The 22,615-nt window shown below is 38.2% G+C and overlaps 2 protein-coding genes across 2 annotated transcripts in view; both read right to left on the bottom strand.

Annotated features, from left to right (window-relative positions):
• Positions 1-15,268, bottom strand: part of snx19a (sorting nexin 19a) — a 186,827-nt gene extending 171,559 nt beyond the window's left edge. Inside the window, exons 1-2 of the mRNA XM_041800642.1 lie at positions 15,227-15,268; positions 8,050-8,287 (exon numbers count right to left, since the gene is read on the bottom strand). The gene's annotated coding sequence lies outside the window, so the exon portion shown is untranslated. The remainder of the gene's footprint in view (positions 1-8,049; positions 8,288-15,226) is intronic.
• A 3,013-nt stretch (positions 15,269-18,281) lies between these two features.
• Positions 18,282-22,615, bottom strand: part of ubash3ba (ubiquitin associated and SH3 domain containing Ba) — a 41,451-nt gene continuing 37,117 nt past the window's right edge. The window contains exons 10-14 of the mRNA XM_041801985.1: positions 22,412-22,504; positions 21,675-21,819; positions 21,484-21,590; positions 19,472-19,581; positions 18,282-19,373 (exon numbers count right to left, since the gene is read on the bottom strand). Coding sequence (XP_041657919.1) covers positions 19,236-19,373; positions 19,472-19,581; positions 21,484-21,590; positions 21,675-21,819; positions 22,412-22,504 — 593 coding nt within the window. The 3' untranslated portion in view covers positions 18,282-19,235. The remainder of the gene's footprint in view (positions 19,374-19,471; positions 19,582-21,483; positions 21,591-21,674; positions 21,820-22,411; positions 22,505-22,615) is intronic.

Genomic DNA, 22,615 nt, shown 5'->3' on the forward strand with positions numbered 1-22,615 from the left:
ATCAGTCTACCCCGAATAGAAGGCAGAAATATATTAAGCTTTTGCCATCAATTTTTAATTGCAAGCATGCAAGAGATGCACATTTAAATGAGGCATCCTTCAACGCCTTACTTGAAGACTTAAGCTAAACACTAAGGAAAATTGTGTTAAATAACTATACATTTAGATCATTCTCCTCTTAGCAGAACACGTAACTATAGAGCAGAAGACCACTAGGATCACACACATCATTTTGGTACCACCAACCACTCAGCCTCAGCCACTGGCCACTGCAGCATGACCTTCAAGCCCGGCTGTTGTTATTTTCCATAGAGGTCAGCAGCTAAGAATGTGAAGCACGCAGAGTCTGAAACATGCCTTTCTCTTCAAAACAACCCCCCAACACTTTTTCGTAAATAATTTTTGCTGCTTCTCCTTGCAGTTCTTCCAGTAAATTTTTTAAAGTTAATGTACATTTTACATTTACATCTTATGTTCTTGTCTTTTGTTGTGCTGCACAAGCAACACACATTTAACAATCCAAGGTTTGTAGGTCACAGTATGGACAGCAAGATCACAGGGTACCCAGTAAGCACCAACTAGTATTTGAATGTGGATATTTGGTTGACAACAGGGGGAAATGAGGTCTGAACATTTCAGAACCTGTTTTCAAACTGTTTTTAAAATATGGATAACACTGTGTCATCATGTTTCGTAAACTACAACACTTTACAAAGCTAAGTGACCAAAGCAGAATGACTGCTGTAAACTTCTGCTTTAGTCACTCAACTTATTTTCATTTTACAATCAGTTAGTCAAAAGCACCACCACAGCTGTGTTTCCTCCAAGCAATCTAGTTCAGTTTGATGTGATACAAAGAAACCAAAATAACAGACCCGCACTGTCCTGCTTTTTGGCACCCTTCTGTTGGGGTACTAAGTGTACCTATCTGACTCTAAAGAGTGGAGCTAGACACACAACAGTACAGTTTGTTGATTGGTCAAGGAACTGCCACTTCTGGTGAGACAGCATTAGTAATGGACATAAATGACAACTCAACTCAAGACGACAGGTTTTGAGCTTTAGTGATGTGTCGTTTGTGAACAAGACCATTCTAAGAGTCAGCTCCTTTGTATGAACTACAGGAGTCGGCTCCCTTTTATTCCATTTTTTGCTGTTTAACAGACATTGAGAAGCCAAAATGATACCAAATGAAGATCCCAGTATTTTCCCTTCTACTATATTAGGGGACGCCCCGCCACCCAAATGCACTCCGTGCTCCCCTTGAAGGTCGAGTTAATTTTATTTAACTGTATTTTCTATAAAGTGACAGATCACAACAAAAGTCATTCAAGGATACCTTTCCTGTGGATCAGGTCTATACCTTGTCCCTTTATTAAACAAACTAAATAGTCTTATGTTATTTATCTTGTTGCACCAATGCAATCAAGAAATAATGTGCTTTACTATTTTTTCAGTTTTTTTTGTAAATCAGTAAATTTGAAAATTCATGGATAACAATAATATAATATTTTAGCATTAAAAATATCATTTTGGTGAAAGAGCTTCTACATATTGGTGTATTAAACATTGCAGAAACATAAAAAGTGATTCTGGTAATTACCAATGCTGTTAATTTAGGGCAGCTGTGGCATAAACCTTACTTTGGTTAGGGTGGTCTAATAAATTTGCTAAGCACGGTAATTTCTGAGTACTGGTTTTCTGTTTGTTCCTTCTGAATCTATGAGCAGATCTGAGCAAAGCCACACGCTCACTGACCACAGAGCCCCACCTCCTCCTCCCTGTGTCAGAGCTAGGGTCACATGTGTGCTGGGATGCTTAGACTCAGTATCATGAGAGAGAGAGTTCCCCAATGCATCTGTTTTATTCACTAAAGTTGCATATGAACTGACCTCCCGCTTGTTTTACATACAAGATAGTTAAACGAATGCTGAATTTCAGCACGAGACTGCAGCAATTGTGCACAATCGGAAAATCCTGCAATTCCCCATATATCACGCTGCAAACTGACAACCCGGTGGGAAACGTGGTTAGAATTAGCCACAGTTGGGTTCATGTCCACACCAACTCCCTCGTGATCTTCTTGCCACAGCAGGCAGAAATACACACAGCCCCTCACAGGTGTGTGGGGACAGGTGTTCCATAAATATCGGAGGGAATCAGTTCCTATACAGACTATGACTGAGCGGCCCATCCGTGGGTCACCTGATGATCATTTTATCATTTTAAAATTCATTCATCCGGGATCAATAAACTGGTGGATGCCCCCTTTTGTCTTTTTACTCCTCGCATGCATGTTTCTCATTGCGCCTGACGCTATTGGTGATATTAATGGTCATTATTTATGCTCTTAAAAAAACCTTGTCCAAACTGCAGATTACAACAGAAACTCTTCAACCTTTATAAACATAAGAGTATTGACAAAAGATCACACAGGCATAGAGACAACAGGAGGAGACGGAGACATGCATGTGTGGATAATAACAGTGAAGAGGGAGAAAATGAGAAGATAAAGTCAGTGAGGGACCAACAAGTTTCATTATAAAAATCAAAATTACCCACACTACGTGAAAGGCTGGATGGACATCAGCTTTGGAGACACAAGCAAGGTAAGGGTTTACTGCACCAGACTGCTAAACTGCAGTGGACCAAACCAGACCGCTTAACACACCAGGTGAGGAGCCACAAAGGGGTGACACTGAGAGAAATTGCAATATTTTCAGATATCAATATTTGTAGCTAGCAGTTTAATAAATGCATCACAGCAGCATGGACAGAAGCATGGACAGCAGCATTGCGTATTGATCTTTTGTCCCACCTATGAAGAGTCCCTGAGGCACTAGAGGTGTAGCAATTCATCAATGTATATCGATATATCGATTGGTTGATTGATAATCCACTCAGATCGATGGAAAGTCAAAGCATCGATTTAAATGGATGCCTCAAACTAAGCTTTTATTTTGAAATCCCCCTGCACGCCTGTTGACAGTTTCCACCCCAAGCCGCGTCCTCAAGAAGCTAGCTGCAAGCTAACTAAGTAGCAGCAATGGCTTTATGTTTTGTGGCTGAGGGAAAGAGGATATCCTCTCCTCTCTCTGCTGTGTGGATATATTTCAGACAGAAGCTACTGCAGGGCGGATCTCTCCCCTTAGTTTGCCGACTACATCTACGTCTTTACCTGTTTATAACCGCTGTATAAGATCGTTCACAGATAAAAACACCACTCATTACGGCTGAGGTAGCGCAAGTGCTGTCTGCGGCAGACCACAGATATACAGAGAGGGAAAAGTCCACTGCTGCATGTCTCCTTTGATACACTTATTTTACATCACTGTCTCACATTAGCTTTCTAATGAAAACATAAGCTGCCCAAACTTAACGTGGTTCAAGCAGGACAGCTGTTCTTTGTATACCCCCTACCCCCTCGCTCTTGTTAAAAAGCTGCACATCACAGGAGCGTCTTTTTTGATAAAACTTGGCTCTAGTATTCTGTCTTACCTTTCCATTTATTAAAATCAAGGTTGCAATAAATAAAAAATGATAAAGAATCATTATATAACATCATATGCTACATATTTTACCTCATTCAAATCTCATAAGGTGAATAAACCACAAAAATGAACTATCTACCACATTAATAGGCCCCTGTGTAAAGGGTTGCAGAAAAAGCCCATACTGGTGCTTTAGAGTGATCTGGGGATATGAGGAAATAAATTATATGGTACTGAAAATGTTTGCTGTTTTAAATCAATATGTTTTAACACAAATGTGCATGGTTTTGTGTTCCAAATTTAAAGGAAATCAGGGATAATGGGGTCTTCGTTGTTTTTATTAAATAGATATTTTTATAAAATACAGAGACCTGTCAATTTAATTGCATGAATAGTTTTTTTTCTTTAACTGTGTGAAATTTTTGCATAAAATCACCTGATACCAATCGTAGGTCCCTATATCGAATCCAAATCGTATCATGGCAGATTTTGTGATATCAGAAAATATCATATTGTTGTCCAAAATATAGATATCATATCCTATCTGGACAAAACTGGTGATTTACACTCCTACTAATTAGGACATCTTCTCGTAGTCTTCGTTTGTTTTTTTCTGTCCATCTAGAAAAGAGTACATAGCAGAAACTTTCTGGAGGGATTTTCTTGTCTGTTCTTGGAAAAAGATTTTCAGCATAGGGATGTCTAGAGTATCTTACTCTGCATGTGGACACCACTACCTAGCACCCAATAAGAAGATGAGTAGAGATGGACTGACAGAAAGGTGGTTTGACAGCAAGTCTTGTTGTGATTAATACTTCAATTTAGGAAATATTTCATGGTTCAGATATCTTATTCCACTGATCTATTTAAACTGGTTCCAAAATGTTTTTTAGGGCTGAAACAATTCCTCGAGTTATTCGAGTGACTCGATAAAAAAAAATCAGTCATGTATCCGTAAACGCTCATGGTGTAAGCTTGTACATCATGTCCGTGTGTTGCACGGCTTGCTGTTTTTCACATGGATGGTTATTTGTAGGGATGCACTAATCCACTTTTTTTCAGTTCCGATCTGATTCAGATAAATAAGTGCCAATCCTGATACTGATTCTGATATATATATTTTTTTTTTTCTTTTTTTTTTTTAAACAATTATTATTGTTGTTGGTATAATGTGTGAGGTTACATGAGGCTGTAGTAAACCACCCAGCTCCTCTTATTAAAAAGCAAAAAAATTAAAAAAAAAACAAAAATGAATTGAATTTAAATGTATTCCAAACAAATTTATTTTAACTACTACTAAAAAATAAATATCAACATTATACAAAAAACAACAACAACTGAGTGTAAGTTATAAACAACAATGCTTACCCTAAATAGCATAATTCAAGTAGGGATTTACTCATTTTTATGAACACGGGCTTGAAATGCATCTATAATGCTCTTTAATGAACCTCCCGCCACTAGAGACCACTGTAGCTTCAGTTAATTGCCGCAGCCTTCCTCTCTGACCCTTCACGGCTAAGCTGTTAGCGTATAGTAGGAAGACCATGGTACGACAGTTTTCCAAAGTAGTAAATGGAAATAAAGTGGTATGTGGGCTGTAGAGGGTTAAACTCAGGTATGACTACTCACCCAAGTGAAAAGAGGCCAAATATCAAAGCACGATATTAATCTGCAAAGAGGAATGAAGGCAGGCAGCACTAGCTTTCAATGCTAGCCACACTGTAGAGAGTATTATCAGGCTAATGTCACACCCCTCTTCTTTGTGTTCTCTCATCTTTAGACTAGTTTAGCTTATTTGAAATATAGATATACATTTAACTGACTAGGTAATTATACTGTTAAGAACATCCCTAACTAGCTCAGTTACACACAGACTGTCTCATGCTAGACTGTGGTGCATTCATGATCTACCGCAAACTGTAGGATGGATTTGGATCAGTCACTTGGATCGGCGCCGTCAGTCAGATATCCGATCTATTAAATACATCCATATCAGACCCGATACCGATATTGGACCGGATCAGTCCCATCCCTACTTATTTGTGTGGCACAATGCACTTTTTTTGTGTTATTTTAACACAATGTGCATGATGGGAGGTGTGAAAGTCATGAGGGAAGAGAAGTTGATGCAGTGATGTTTTCAGGCCCTTAGTCCCTATAGCCACTTCTCAACTGTTTCCAGGAAATCAATGATTGGATGGCTCAAAACATTTCAAAACAAGAAACAAAAAACAAGAATACTTCTCTTCGGCTCCCCTGCCCTCACCACCCAAATTCAAAACAATCTCGACCCACTGACAAGTCTGTGTCAAACCCTCTGCAAAGAACCTGGGTGTGATTTTTGATTCTTCTTCCTTTACATTTGAAAAACAAATCAACTCAGTGGTGAGAGGCTGTTTCCTTCAGCTTAGAACCCCAGCCAAAGTAAAGCCGTTTTAAGTTTTAAGGACACTGAGAAAGTGATTCATGCTTTTTATATCATCAAAATTCGACTACTGCAGCTCACTCTACATGGGAGCCATTCAGTCATCCTTAGAATGTCTACAGTATGTTCAGAACACTGCCGCCAGATCTTTAACAGGTACCAAAAAGCGTGAACACATCATCCCCATGCTCTCTTCCCTCCACTGGCTCCCTGTCCATTTTAGAATCCATTTTAAAATTGCATTACTTGTTACTGGGCCGACTAAAATTACCTAAACACTCAAATGGATGGATGGTAAAGTCTTAATTCATATGCCTGTGCACGACAAAACAGTGTCTCTCCTTTTAGTTCTAGTGTTCCTCATACACAAAAACCAGCTCAGCAGTACTGAGGGTGAATTCAAACAAACAACATATCTGGCTCTCAGGGCTCCCCAGTGGGCAGTTCCACTCAGGGAATCCTCATATTAATCCACCAAATGACTACCAGTGACCTCAATGATTTCTGTGTTTCACTCTAAAAAACGTAAGAAACTGAGAAACTGAAACCAATCAAGTATGAGTAAATCCGGCATTCACTGTTAATACCTATTTTTTTTGTAGAAGCCAATTTCGCAGTTAGTCAGTCTGCTTATCTTAGCAGTGTACTGGGACCTCCTAGAGGTGGCACTTTAACCTGACATTATTATGACATTTCATTCACCATCACCTAATAGTTACTCCACCACCAAGACCTACAACGCATCATAATGTAGCATTATGTCCCCTTGTTTTAGTAGCTATTATCCTTTCAGTTTAAACACATATTTCAAAACTTAACAATTCTGAACTAACAAGACTTAATACAAAGCATTCATGGCTGCTTTGAGTGAAGGAGGAGGGTGACTGACTAGCCCAGTGGCAGGGGCAGCAGACGAGATGACAATTTTTTTTTTAAGTGAATTCATTCAATTCACAGTGCTGACATGCTCAATACTTTGTGGTAGGCAATTCAGTTAGCATATATATTTACACTACACAGCACACAGTGATTTTCTCAGCCACAGACACCTGTCGGAAAACACCAGAGTTTTAACAACAGGTGATTTGTTTTGGCGTTTGCTACTAGAAGCAATAATTCTGATCTAGCAATAAAATATTGACTGAAAATCAGGCAATACTGATTGGTTTATGATCAATCAGGGTAGAGGTGGGCAGTAACTGGTATTAATACTGTCACCAGTAACAATTCTGCCACGGAATGGATTCCAACCTTAGTGTGCGGGCATAGCCATTATACCCAGGCCTTCATTTAACAGATAAAATGTGCATATGCTTAGTGAGAAGCATTGCTTTTCTAAAAAAAAAAAAAAAAAAATCTTATTCACAAAAATACATTTAGAATACTACAGCCAGTTTATTGTGAAAGGTCATATAATAACTACAAAATAAACTACAAAACAAGCATTTTTTTCATACACAGTACAGCTATGCTAGCATCCATAATGCCCTCCTCATGTCTGATCATGCAACTGTAATAAAACTACAACTTTGCCACATAGTCAAACATGAGTTACTGTCTCAAATAAGAAGTTGATGAGTCTGTGATGATATACTGCTAAAAACTACAGATATGATGAATGACTATACTGTTATGAATTGTGTAAGAGTGCTACAAAAGATTGGTTTATGAGAAGACTGCTGTTATTTGAACCAGAAGGAGTAAATCCTGTCGGCTGTGGAGTGAAGACATCACGCTGTCCTGTTGCTTCCTGTGTGTGGAAGTGTGTGTGTGTGTGCGTGTGTGTGTTTATTTCTGGACATGTGAGATGTCTGAACAAATGAACAAAAGAAAACAAGACATACCCTGAGAGAACCAGAGCAGCTGAGTCTAATCCAAAGATGAACCACAGAGCAGCCAACACATCATAAAATTCAACAAACAACACACTCCCCCACATGCGTCTGTACACACACATACATACAAAGACATTTATGGCAGCTCATGTTAAGATACACTGTATCTGTGTCACAGTCTTAGACAGTTTACTGAAGCTAAACTATGCTTAGTTTAACAGGTTAAAAACTTTTCTGTTGCTCCAGGATGGTCCAAACAAAGCAGAGTAACTTCAGCTGTTTGTGAGTGACTCACCATTGTCCAGACAAGTCTGTCTGCTGTCAGTCCTTCACTCCAGGTAGGCAAGTTTGTTCTCCAGATTTCTTTCGTCTCAAGATGAAGGAAGAAACTCACCAAACACAAATCCTTTGCTCTGAGTTATTGTTGTTTTGAGTCTGGCAGGTCCAGTTCTGCTTCTCTCCTGCTGACTGCTGCAGGAACTGCAGACATGACAGCATTGACAAACAGCCAGTTGGACTGTGAGTGACCAGTTCTGAAACACACACAGGTGCAGTGACTCTCAGTGAATACAAACAGCTCAGTATGAAACAACTTCTTTGCCAGTGGTTCCCCTCCAACCTTTCTCCACCTCCCTCCTCCTCCCTGGGTCTCCCCTCCCTCTCTCCCAAACAGCTCCAAGACAGAGCAGCACAAGGCTCAATAGTTGCAGTTTCCTCAGTGTTTTCATGTGAGCAGTATAGGCTGTAGGTAACACAAAACTCTTTTCTTTTTTGCTTATAAGGTTCCCAAACAAGTTTTTCACAAGGCAGTAAAAGCTTCTTTGTGTTTTGCTTTAATTTTTTTTACAGCATAGAAAATACAAGTGCCTCTTAACCAGCAGTGGTACAAAGTGAAATCATATTTCACCGTTCTAAAGTTAAAGTGAATGAAACTGGACCTTCAGCTACTCCTTGGCAACAAGAAGGGACCACAAATTAGAAAGCTTACAATCCAAGTAATTTACTTTAATTAAACCAACCCACTGAATTTATTGTCACGAGTGATAAAGAATCCTTCCTTGGAGAAGTATACCCAAATGCAGATGTTTTTTTGTGTGGACAAATGTGTCTGGCCCAGCAAAGTTATATCATCACAGAAATTTCTCTAAAGGAATGGGTGCCGATTTTGACAAGTGCATTCATTTAAATGACCTCAGAAAACATTTTTTTTTCTACAAGAAAAACAGTTCAGACTCATGATGTAAACTCAGCAAAGCAGGCAAGAAATCCTGTTATGATGGTGGTGAAATTTCAGCTTTATAAAAAGATACAAAAGGGAGAGCCCATGGAGACGTTAGAAAGCATTTGTCAGTGCCTCCCTTGGGCTTAAACTAGCCTCAAACTGCTCTTGCTAGCTCTTACTTGTCTCATTTCTTTAAAACAAAAAAATGCTTATAGAGGTCACTACAGGAGTGTAGTTAGAAAAGCAAATAATTTTCCCTTTTGCATCTAAATATCAATGATAGTCGATTAAGAACTCTGGAGTCATAAAAGCTGACAAATGTATTTACTAAATAAGGCAAATTAAATCAAAAGTGTTATTTATGTCTCTGTATCTGGCTGTATGGTATCAGTTTTTATACAGTACACTCACATTTACTTTTTCAAAATCAGTTTGGCTCTTTTCAAGAATATGAGGTGGCCTCACTAACTCGTGACACATGTGTCAAACCCTATTAGTTGTCAAGATTACTGGCTCTGTTCAGAGGCAAACAGCTTAATCTGAAATCATCAAAATCTATTCGATAATTATTAGCATCATCTTTGATTGTTATTTTCTGTCTGTTTTCAAAGACGCCTGACACTCAAAAAATGTACTCTGTATGAATAGGAATGATTACTTTATACATGCAATGACACCATATCCTTCACAATCTTATGATTCAAAATCGGCATTTGCACAATTTTTCACAGACATACACTGTTACACAACCAGCGTTGACAGCTGTATTGATTATAGAAGCATAGCGTTACTAACGTGCAAGCATAAGGGGCAGGACTGAAAGACGAGGCTGTAACACTTTCTGTTTAAACACAAGGTCAGGCAGTTCCTTTTTTTCAACAGTCAGCAAACAGACACAAGTCTATTCCTCGATCCTTGAAATTATGTTTTTAAATAGAAAATACTTTTCACTAATTACTTCTTAAGTGTGAAGTCATGACAGCACTGATTCTGCTCAGCTCGCTCACTAAAAAAGTAGAAAATTATAACCCAGTTTATAATAATACAAACAAATTCATTGCATGCATCAGTTCAAATCAAATGGCTGGTCTCCACTGTTCCCCACAGTTGGGTTTATAGCAATCCTCTATAATAAGTTTTGAAGGTGAAAGATGGCTGAATTATCATTTTGTTTTCCTTTGTACTGACAAAACTTTTTTGCACAGTTGGTACGGTTTTACAGCACACATACTGTTTGTAGTCAGTCTTGTTCTGAGTTTCAGTAGGCAGCAAAAAATGCACAGGTGATCATGTGCCTGACAATAAAACAACAAAGTGACACAATAGGCAGCTGGAAGATAAGGTAGAGGATCTAGCAACTAAAGCAATGCTTTTCAAACTGGGGCTACTGACCCCCTGGGGGCTCATGGGAACTTGGAGCAGAGAGGGGGAAAACGAAACTGAATATCAATCAACCAACTGCATACATTATTTGTGACAATGACATTTTAATATACGTATTTTTAAGTGTGTTTTTTTTTTTTATTTAACTCCATAGTACAATCTGTGTTCTTTCTCTTAGGTAGTCATTCTGTTAAAAATAACACTCACCACTCTAGCCTATAGCTTATCACTCACCACTCTAGCCTATGGTCTATCAAAATCAAGCAGCTGCTGTGAGTGAAATAGATATGACAGAAAGTTGCTGTACTATTGAAACATAGCTGCCTACTTTGTATTTAAATGGAAAAGTTTTAAAAGGAAAAAGGCCAACAGGCTAAATATGACTCACCTGCAACAGAGCAAAAAGAGCACCTGGGCATTTTAAACTATGAGCCTCCACATACCATGTATGGCTTGACAGTAGCAAATACAGCAGCCATAATGTGATAAAACTGACTGTTACAAATAAAAAAGAAAATTTAAACAAATGCTTTTACGACTGCTGTTGATACGTTTTTATACAAATTATAAAGTGCTTATAATGAATACATGGAATCAAATGAATAACAAGATTTTCAAATGTCAGTGAAATAATGGAATGTATTAGGACGTTGTGTTTAGTATTTTATATTTGATATGATAATATACAGAGAATTCCAATATGTTTTGCAACAGAGAATGCCCACCAGGGGCTAATGTTATGTGGGAATGGCAGACTTTGTGAGCCAATTGGCTAAAAAGTGGGTCATATCTGACAAAATAAGACAAAGCAGGGCTAAAGGACAGCAAAAAAGAAAATTCTTTTTTTTTTGATTGGCCACAAACACAGCTCTTTACAAATAAAAATGCTTGTCTGCCAGCTTGATGTGTAAACAGGTCTACATCACCATCGCTGTTTAACATTTTCGGTGACCTGACTTTGTTTACAGCTTGTGGCCTAAAAAACAACTGATGTTGGATCATACAGCTCAGCAGATGCACAGCTGAGACGGCCATATCGCTTAGCCAATAACAAGCCAGCAATAGCCAGTTTAAAAAAAAATGATACCTGTGGGGTAACAACAGGAAATGAAATTAGCACCTGGCACCTGCCAAATACAGGGTGAATATTGGCTGGAGCTTCTAGAATGTTCAGGTCACCTGCCATCAGGTACTGTCAGGTGTTTACACAGCATTTACAGTTGTTTAAAGGGTTTCCAAATAGATCTCAGATGTGGTAGACAAAATAGTGGGGCAGCCAGTAGACTGATCAGTGACCTGCCACAATGGTGGGTTAGAAATACATTTAATTTCAGCCTGAGGATAACAGTATACTCCCAAGCTGTAATACTGATTCAAATATGGCTCCCAGACAATCTCTGACCGACACCAAAAACCTCAATAGTTGCTTTGATGACATATTAACATCGCAGAGTCTGATACCAGCATTTTTACTCCACTGACAGCAATGATCTTTACTAACAGCTTTAATTACACCTAAAGGATTGTCAAAATATTTCTGATTGTGGTAGGGTGACTGCATTTTTTTTATTTTATTTTTATTCAAAATAAATGAAGGTGTATTTACATTTTCAGTGCCCAAGATGGCTGACTGCAAGCAATAAGAGATGAGTGCTGAGAGAAGACATGATGCAATCATAAAAGCTCTTAGATTTTAAGTTTTCAATTTATACATTTTACATTGGTGTTTTCTAAATATACAGGGCTTAACAAATTTATTAGACCACCTTTCATAAAAACAAGAAAAATATTTTAGAAATCTTTCAAAAACTTGTTTAAAACTAAAAACGCTTTACCATTTTGAACAGGAAAGAGGAATTTCAAACTGAATTCACTTTTTTAATACCCAAATTTGAGCTGGCTCACTGGGCTTCTCTGAGAAGTCAGAAATTAATCAAGCATAACATTCAACCACTAAAACTCATTTTTCTGTTCAGGAATGCAAGTAAATAACTATAATTTAACATATTAATCAAGAAATAATAATGCACTTACTATTTTTTCAGTTTCTTTGTAAATCAGTAAATTTGAAAATTTATGGATAACAATAATAATTAAATTTTAGCATTAAAAATATCATTTCGGTTAAAGAGCTTCAACATATTGGTTTATTAACCATCGCAGAAACATAAAAAATGATTTTGGTAATTACCAATGATGTTAATTTAGGGCAGCTGTGGCATAAACCTTACTTTGGGTGGTGGTTGAATTAATTTGTTAAGCACTGTGTGTAAATATCACCCTAGCTATACACTGAAGCCAGAATAATAAAACAAAAAAATGCAAATGAATTTACTCATTAATGTGTTAATGATAAAGTAGCATTTACATTCTCTCCACCTATGTAAGGGTTTATGAAATCCTGCAGAGACTTTGGCTCCATGCCATATGTATGAAAATGGCAAAAATATAAGGGGTTCAATAATTTATATAAAATATGGCACAATAGATATGATAGTGTATTTTCAGAATATCAACAGACTTGCATTTAACTCTTTGTATCATATTACAACTCTATAGTAGTGTCGCAAGTGTATCACCAACCCGCTGCCTGTAGCAATTTAAGTCTTCACAGCCCTCTGATACCCTAAGTGGATAGCATAGATTAAATGCGAACAAAATAAACAGCCAAACTGATTTATTTTATTGGTCTTGTGTTATGAGAAATGGGTGTTTATACAATATTTAACAAGTAAGTTTTGTTTACACATTAGTCTATGTAGGGTTTATACCAGTAAATAATCTTAGCATACTAACTGATATTTTCAAAAGCCAACAAAGAAACCTGTGCTCTGCTATCTGCTTTGAGCAGCAAAAGATAACACTATCTGCCAGACTGAATGAAAAGTCCAATCTTCACTTAACCAGGGATTCAATTATAAATAACTACTTATTCTTTTGAATTAAATAAATAGCCCACAGGAGAGGTTTATACATAGTTGGCACAGAGTTCAGTAGTGCTGGTTTCTAGTTTACAATGAAGAACAGACGATGATATTGCTCATCAAATGGCACCATCTAGTGTTTCTCTTGTGTATTGCCTTGGTGTGATTAAGTGCTGTATGTAAATGGTGCAACAAGTGACTCCTTTGCTATTCTTTTCAATCTTTGCTAAGTGATGAAAAGTATCAAGAAGCCAAAGTAAATGCCTTTATTAAAATGGCACGCTCTTAAAGTAGAGCATAATTAAAATCTTTGTCTTTGGTTGGAGAAGTACAGGCATCCAGCAGAGGTCAGTGCTTGTTGGTATGTATTAGCTCTGGGATTGCCACAGTTACCCGAGTGACTTTGGAGCAGCCACAGGAACCATAACTGGTTAAATGAGCCATTCACAGTTTCACTGACCAGCTGTGTGTATTTAGACTTGCATGGCTTAATCTGCGAGGCAAGCATATGCTACGGGCAAGATCAACCATACAGGCTTTAAAGGCTTTAATTTATTTGCTAAAGACAAGTGCCTTGGTTTCATGATAATTATTCTGGATTTGTTTAGGCCATTCACCAAAGAGCACTGTCTTATTAACCAATGAAATTAGTTTCAAGAAGTTCTCCAGTCCCTTGTTCTTCTTTGCCAAGTATTATTGAGTTTAGGGAATCATTAATTTTTTCTTTTACCTTTTTGACCATTTCGTTACATTCTGAAATACTTCCTTTGTAATACTGTCTAATATTAACCTGAAATCACCTGTGTGGCAGGTAAAGCCAATTATCTCAGTTTTCTATTAACCAGATATTACAAATCAATAATTTGTAATATTTAAGAACATGTTATTTTACATACTGAGTGCAAAACCTGAGTGGATTAAGTTTGCTGCTTAGAGAATATCTATATGTTCAATTCAATTATAGTAAGACTACTCAAAGGAATATTTCCCTTAAATCTTATCTGTACATAAACAAGAAGACCAGAATTGCATGATCTAGGGGGTAACACAGTGTTTCTGCTAGAGCATGCAATCCATATTCCTAAGTTTCTGGCTGAATGTGCTTAACATTTGAGAATGTATGGGGGTGATACGCCCCTGAAAGTGAGATATAAATGGCGCTTTTATTAGTTAACAATAAAACAGAGGGTCGACAGCTGAATGGAAATTCATAATAAAGTTACAAAAAAAGTATTGCAAATATTGCCTCTTCTACTATCACCCGAGGAGCCTGTTTAACAAGATATTAACGTGTGCAAACAGAGCAGGACTTGAACTGAGGTTGAGCATGCTGAATAAACTAAATGCGACACTGTGTAGGTTATATACCATAAAACGGTTATAACGGTTTGGCCAATTAAGTGTGTACTTACTCCTCGAAAACTAAGCTTGACATTTCACTGCAACTTGAGCGCTATGGCGTACCTGCAGTGAGTGGAAATGTTTAGCTTCTACTTTCTTTATTGTATAAAGTTGCATGAAGCGCTGAGTGCTCCTCTTACAGTAAGGCTAACACTGAACTTAGCCAACAGACGTTTCTACTCATATCTAATAAGAACTCTTTGTCAGAAATGCGAGAATTGAAGGTTACTTTTAAAGTAGCTAGCTTTTTTAGGTTTAAATATTTTAAGGTTTGTTTTTTTTTTCTTTAAGGATAACGTTTAAATTTTTGGCCCACCAAAGTCAACTCTATGGAAAAACGCAATTGTTAGTCTGGCTAGCACGAGTTTAAGCTAGTAACCGTTAGCTACTAGCCGTTAGAGTTCAAAAGCTAACTACGTAAGTCTCTTTGTACCCATTTTCTTTTATTATCGCTAAAACTTTGCTTTACTCAGCATTCAAAACATGTTTCCATGTCATTCTCAACCATTTCATCGTACTTCACAGGAAATATTTCCACTTACGTGTCCAAACGTGAGTCCTCTGAAGAGAAAGGTCCTTCCTGGCTGCTTCCCAGGATGGTTAAAATGGCAGAACAGCGGCATCCATTTACACTACCTTGCATAGTTTTCTAATTCTTGGAAAAACACTTAAAGGTTACAAAAATCACACAAACTTGAATTTGTTATTCAGCAATGTTAAATCACTGAAATAAAGAAGGACAAAAGGCTATAATATATATATTTAAACTCACCAGCCACTTCATTAGGTATACCTGTTTAAACATGTCAAGCAAAAACACATACTCAGCCAATCCCAGGACAGCAGCCAAAGCATTAGACAACGATTTTGTTGTATTGCACTGACATCTTTGAAGCAGACATGGTCAAAACAATTGGCATGGGGAAGCTAATCCTGATTATTAAAGGGATTTGGAGATTCAAGTATGTAAAAGTTATCTCTCATAACTCAAATGGGATATAACTTTTCCTCCATGTTCTACTGGAGAGGACAAAATTAAGAAATTATCTCAGATAATGTAGACAAGCATACTTAGCTAAATTTATTAGCTCTGTATCAATATTTGCACTGTAATAGGGACAATCGTGTATAGTAAAAGAAGTTGGGACACAACCTTATATACTTAAAAAAAAAAAAAAAAAAAAGCTTTATTCTCTTCAGCTTGTGGGGTCACTTTAGAAAGTTATTGGAGGAAACATGTTGCTATTATCATTACTCTACCAGAGGTTCAACCCACATTCGTAACTACAGTAAACCACCAGGAAATGAGAAGGATAACGATTGAAAAAGTTATAAAGTAATAAAAATAAAGATATTAATTAAGAAGCTGTGTTTGATTTTTGTTATGGTAATACACTAGGACGTAGGAATGCACAATATTTGATTTTTGCTAATATATAATACACCGATATTTCCAAATTCATTTTTTCCAATACCACTATAAACACACCTTTTTATATTGTGAAGAACACCAAGTGCCTTCAGTGCAAAAAGAGGCTGAGTCAAGCAGAGCTAGGGGGGGATCATGGAAGTAGACAGTCTCACTGTGCAGCACCCTAGTCAACCACCAATACCAGATGGTAAACCTGTACATTTTTACTGATATTTAAGGCCAATGTTTGATTTATACAGCTGATATCATCTGTAATCATCTGTAAATATCTGCAGAAATGTTCATATCCACCACTACCAATTTCATGCCGATAATATAATGTATCCCTTCTAGGAATCTAAAAGGATTTGCAGAAAGGGGTCTGCAATAGAGATTAATGCTATATGGAGAGCCCTGGCATGGCAAGTTTGGCAAGCTCTGATTTAGGAGATTTATAACATAGGCATAGTTGTTGGTACAAGACAGGCTAGTCTGAGTGAAATCTAAAGATCTTCCTGGATGTTAGAAAAGAAAACAATCTATTGAGTGGCAGTTCTCTGGCCTTCTGTTGTTGATAGCAGAGGTCAGAGAAGAATGATCAGACTGGTTCAAGCAGATACAAAGGCAACAATAACTCAAATAGCCACTCATTAAGGCATGCAGAAAAGCATAACAAATCAAGTCTTGAACAGATGGGCTACAACAGCAGAAGACCACAAAGGGTAAATAAAATTGGGAGATAGAAGATCGATAAAATAGCATAGCAAACCCTGTCTACAGTAAATCCATCTTGTATCTTCAGAGAAATTTGGGATACAGTTGAACGGGAGATTTGCATCACATATGTGCAGCTGAAGAAAAAACAATTCTATTGTATCAATTTACACACAAAAATCTCTGAGGACTCTTTCCCAGCTCCTTGTTGAGTCATGCAATGAAGAATTAAGGCAGTCCTGAGGGCAAACAGATTGCAGTGTAGTCCTTGCAAAGTGTACCTAATAAAGAGGCTGGAGCATGTATATCAACACTTAAACACTGATAACAAAAAATCTAATAATAAATTATTGACTGTCATTTGTTTCCCATGTTGTGGCAGGAAAAGCGTGGGTGTATTTTTTGTGGCTTGGTAATGTCAATGTAAACATTCTGTAATGGATTAATTGGGCTGTCATTGATGTTTTAGTTGCACCTGTTTCTTCTGCTATGGCTATAAGTCAAAATGTTAGCACACTTTCTTCAGTGAAAAGTTCTACATACCCTTGCTTTATCAATAACATTTCACATATGAACGATATTGTTGATTAAAAAAAAATGTCATAGAAAATATATGGATGAACTGAGCGACTAGAGGGACCCTTGGAAATGGAAGGAGCGTTTATGTACATCTCTTCAAGATACATAAGCCCACCAAATTCCATACATGTGGCTGCAGCCTCTCTGGGAAACCCCTTTATGAAAATGGCTTGACAGTACCCACCATCTGCAAAAATATCTGAAAAACCATCAGGATATCACAATTTTCATGATGCACGTACCAAATTTGGTGAATATGTTAATAATGATAAACATTTGAATTCCAGGGCTGCACGGTGGCGCATGGGTTAGTGCTGTTGCTTCACAGCAAGAAGGTCCCTGGTCCCTGGCCGTTCTGTGCGGAGTTTGCATGTTCTCCCCGTGCATGCGTGGGTTCTCTCCGGGTACTCCAGCTTCCTCCCACCACCAAAAACATGCTTGTTAGGTGAATTGGGGACTCTAAAATTGGCCATAGGTGTGAATATGAGCGTGCTTGGTTGTCTGTCTGTACATGTCAGCCCTTCGATTGACTGGCGACCAGTCCAGGGTGTTCCCCAGCCTCACTCAATGACAGCTGGGATAGGCTCCAGCCCCCACACGACCCCTAACAGGATAAGTGGTATAGAAAATGGATGGATGGATTTGCATTCCAGTTTTTGGTGCTCATATCCCTCTAAAAGTTGGACATTCTAAAACAATGCATGTTTAGTGGGTCTGTTTTCCCTGCTTTGCTTACTTCACAGTTTATAAAAACGCAGCAGACTCTGAATTTAAGCAAGCTTTTCTTTTTGTAATCAGTGTAAGAAAAATAGAGCAACTTTCCCACTGAATTCTAGCATGAAAAGTTGTGTTTTTACAGAACACATTGCAGCTGCTGATATGTATAAGCCTTCATTACTCCACGGCCTTGCTTTATTCATTTTTTTGAGTGTGTGAATACATTTTCTGAGTCATACAACAAACACCCAGTCTAGGCAATAAGCACTTCAAAATCGTATGACATAACCAAAAAAAAAGTGTTTGAAAAGCAGTGTGGTTATCAGGCTTACATAGACGGCTGTGATAATGAAGCAAGAGTTGAATGTGCCTGGACAAAACAAGCATAGAACGGCAATCTGTACTTCATTCTATTCATTTTCTGTCATTTTGACAGTTTTGCCTGTGATGGTGATCAAAACTGTGTTACAGGAATGTTAAAGGATTCATGTGGGCACAATAAATGTTGACTTAAAATAATCACTTCATTTTTAGACATTTACAGGAATAAAACAGAATCATAAACAACCCTTCTCAGCACCAGAAACAATGAAGATCAGTTCTCCCCCTGCCTGATTGTCAGCATTTCTTTTGTGCTTTTCACAGGAGGGTCATAGCTACATGTTAAATAATAATTTCTGACACATGGAAAAATACTTCTATCTCACTCTCTCGGCTAATTCTTGTCACAGTGTGTGAGAAGGCTGAAGAGCACGAAGTCTTTACACCTTCCTGTATCATAAAACCTGATTCCTAACCGTATCCTATAAGAAACATCCAGCTTTCTCATAGCATCGCCACATTTAGGGACAAGAAAAACAAAATTAAGGGAAACGTGACAAAGTGCCTATAATTTGTTGCTGTGGTCCTCATAAAAACTGAAATCTCTCCTTCCTGAGCAGTGCCTTTGAATACATTTGCTTCAATGAATGCACAATTTTTTGCATGATGTCTTTGTCGGAAGCCAGTCGTGTTTTCTTTTTTTTTCCTTTTTTTGGTAGTAGGGTTGGATTTATAACAGCGTGGGTTAAAAATAAATATTTTTTTGGCAGTTCAGGTCTGCTTAAACAGTGAGCCAAAAAGCACATCTTTCAGTCTTGCATGAGCATTTCCCTCCAGTTGAAACTGTGATTGGGTCCATGTGTGAGAGGCAGGATGGGTGGGTCGACCAGCTGCCACACCCCAGTCTCTCCCATTTCTTCACAAGCACAAAAACCCAAGTAAGGAATCTACACAAAGAGGAGACAGATGTGCTTGTTATTAAAGGAAAAAGAAATAAGGGGAGGATAGAAATGAAAGGAGCATTGTGAGGAGAGCAGAAACTGACCTTTCGGACCACTTGGACAAAGTCCTTGGAGTTCTGGGGGCTGAGGCCCTGAATCTGGCGAGTGCAAGCCTCCAGGGAGGAAGCATGGGCCACAATCAGGACTGTGCTTCCTGTGTGAAAGAGGTAGGGAGCAGAGGAACACATTCCAAGGATACCATTAGCTTTATATACTGTTTATGCACACAAAGAAGAGGATAATGTGCAGTTTCATTATTTTGTAGGTTCTTGAACTTCATATATCCAAGTTCAAACTGTACAGGCACATCACAATCTGTAATTTTCAATGATTATGTGACAGTAAAACTAGGCCTTTAAAATACATGGAAATATGTTAGTCTGAAATCATACCAAGTTCAATTTTTCAAAGTCAGACAAACATACCTTGATAATATCTAACCTTGGAAAGCTGATGGATTAGTCATACTCATGTCTGTAAGGCAGATCCATATTACAGAACTTCAAACTGATCTACTTGTACCCAGTTGGAGAATGACCAGTCAGCATCATTTAAGGAGAAACAAGCATGGTTCAGTTGGAGTGATTGCAAGCCTGTAAACATGGTGGCTGGTAGCTAAAGTGGGGGTTTCTTAACAAAGAATCGCACTGAAAGCTTTTCATTGTGAAAAATACGCTTTTCTCTTCTCCTGGCTGGATTCAGCAAGGGTTTAATTTACCATCTGGCTCCACTGGTGGTAAAGAATCATGTACTGACATGACAATGGCTGCCAGTCGAGCTCATGTTGTGTGGTGTACTCCCCAGTGGTGGCGTATGCCTGGTGTGCTACTCTCACATGTATACACCTCAACTGACCCAAACCAACCAAGGTGTTCTGCGCCAACTCCACACCTACTGTGCCATGCTTTGACACAGAAGGTGAACAGTATGAAAGTGTAGAAGAAGGTTAGAAAGACATGCACTAAATCAACTATCCCTCGCACTTTTGTACATAGGGACAAGGATAGTAGTCCAATTAAATGACCTAATCAAGCTATAAATGATGTTTGACTTAACTGTGCATGTAAATATGCCAACTGATTTATCAGGTCTTAAATTGGCCACAGCAGCCAGTGACTGATGCAATATTTGGGGTCTCTTTGTATTATTGCAGAGCTCATGTGTTGGACTTTCACTTTGGGCTTATTTTGATGCTCTTGTAGACAAAGAGGTAAGTCCTATCTCATTGCTGAGCTTGTCCAGCATATGTCTATGTGTGTTCTGCCAAACAAAATCACATCCTATGAATCACTGATTGTGAATATTTTCCAGGAAAATTAAAACAAAAAAGCTGTGTCTATGGCATGCTATAAATCACATCTTCTGACACTGGCCCTTTGCAGCTGTTCCATCCTTAATCCTAAATCATTCTTATTGCTATATTTATTAACAATAGTTTTATTTCATTATCAGCCTAGCTGCTCAAGCTAATATTGCACTGTTCTGTTTTCTAACAATCATTGTCGTTATTGCTAATTCTTCACATACTGCTGCCATCATTATAGATGTTACAGCTAATGCTACAAAATGGGAAGGTAAGTTTATGGCCAAGACTCCCATAAATGTCTTCCGTTTGTTGTACTGTTGTTTCTCTTGTCCCTCACCTCTTCCTGCTTTTCCCCAACCCCTCCCTCTCTTATTTCTACCCAACTCCATTGTGGCTTTGGCAGAGGACTGTCAACAGTAGTCTGGGTTTGCTCAAGAGGCAAGATACTGCTAGTGCTGAGCTCATGGCGATTTTATAATAATAGGCTAAATCAGAGAGTAAGGTCCAGACCTGCCCTCTTTGTAAAGTGTCTTGAGATAACTTTGGTTATGAATGGGTGCTATACAAACAAAGATTGGTTGGTTACATGCATCAAACTGTGTAGAAATTTTCAGTCTAGGCATTTAAGGTCTCATTAAATTTTGTGGGTGATAAGAAAAGAAAGTAATGATTTCAGTTTGTTTTCTAAACAACTAAAACCCTTAACAGGAGATTTGAAGGCACTGGTGTACTTTTAAGGGATCCACATACCCAGGTTCTTGCACTCTGCCAGGATCTCGCGGGTTACTTGGAAGCTCCGGCTGATGTAGGTGTCGTAGGATTCGGACACAGCCAACTTACTTACTGGAATATGAGGTCTTGGGACAAGAACAGAGTAAGTGTCAGCAACACAGATGAATGGGTATACTTGCTTAAGTGGTGTTGTTTATGTTTGTAAGAACCTGTATGTTGTGTCCACGCTCAGGTTTGCAGCAGCCAGGTCGGCCGGGGGAATCCAGGTGGGCAAACATGTGCCTGAAACCCACTTGGTCCATTCAAACAATCCGGGCTCCACACGGAGTTTTGTTTTTCCATCCTGCTGGAGGCCTGACAGAATGAAATTCAAAAAAGGAGTTGTGTACTTTTATATCTTTACATGAATTCTGAGACACTTTGCACAATGTGAGTAATCATGATGGTCCAATATGCCAAAGGTGATGATGACACGGTGAGTTTTGGAACAGAGAAAGAGAGAAAAGGATGTGGCCTGTGTAGGCTTCATGCAAGTCATCCCTAACTCCTTCTCCTTTCTGTTTCAGACTATAGTCACCATCCTGTCCTCCCAAAAAAGCACTGAAAAGTTCAAAACTCTCTTGAAACAGAAAAGAAGAATATTCATCAAGGATCTGGCTGGGATATAAAAAGTTAGTTAGAGAATAAGTTTGACATCCTTTGAAACCTCTTTCCTTTCTTATCCTTCTGGTTTCCTAATGATGTCTCTTGGCACCACCAAGGTTTTGTTGTTCATTAAAATTTTGTTTTGTGTAACGGACGAATCCTACTGAGATCCCAGCCAAGCTGAACCAAAGACAAACAGTTACTTTTTAAAATGGTGCACAACATGCTCTTTTGAAAACCTGAACACATTAATCGTTCATAAATGCCTGTTGTGATGAGGGTGATGAAGAAGAGGTCTTACCCTGCAGGATGTGCTGTGCAGTCTGAACGCAGCGAAGTGAAGGAGAGCAGTAAACAAAGTCTATTTTGGTGTGACTTTCCAACAAGGCTTCACCTGAGACCGACACAAACAGATGGTTACACTAGGAAACATGATCTCCCCGTTTCTAAAATAATCCTTGAAAACATAAAGTGGACCAGTTTAATCCAGATCAGAATACAGTAA

Source organism: Cheilinus undulatus, linkage group 12 (genome assembly GCF_018320785.1).
Source record: "Cheilinus undulatus linkage group 12, ASM1832078v1, whole genome shotgun sequence".
In the NCBI taxonomy this organism is placed as follows: Eukaryota; Metazoa; Chordata; class Actinopteri; order Labriformes; family Labridae; genus Cheilinus; species Cheilinus undulatus.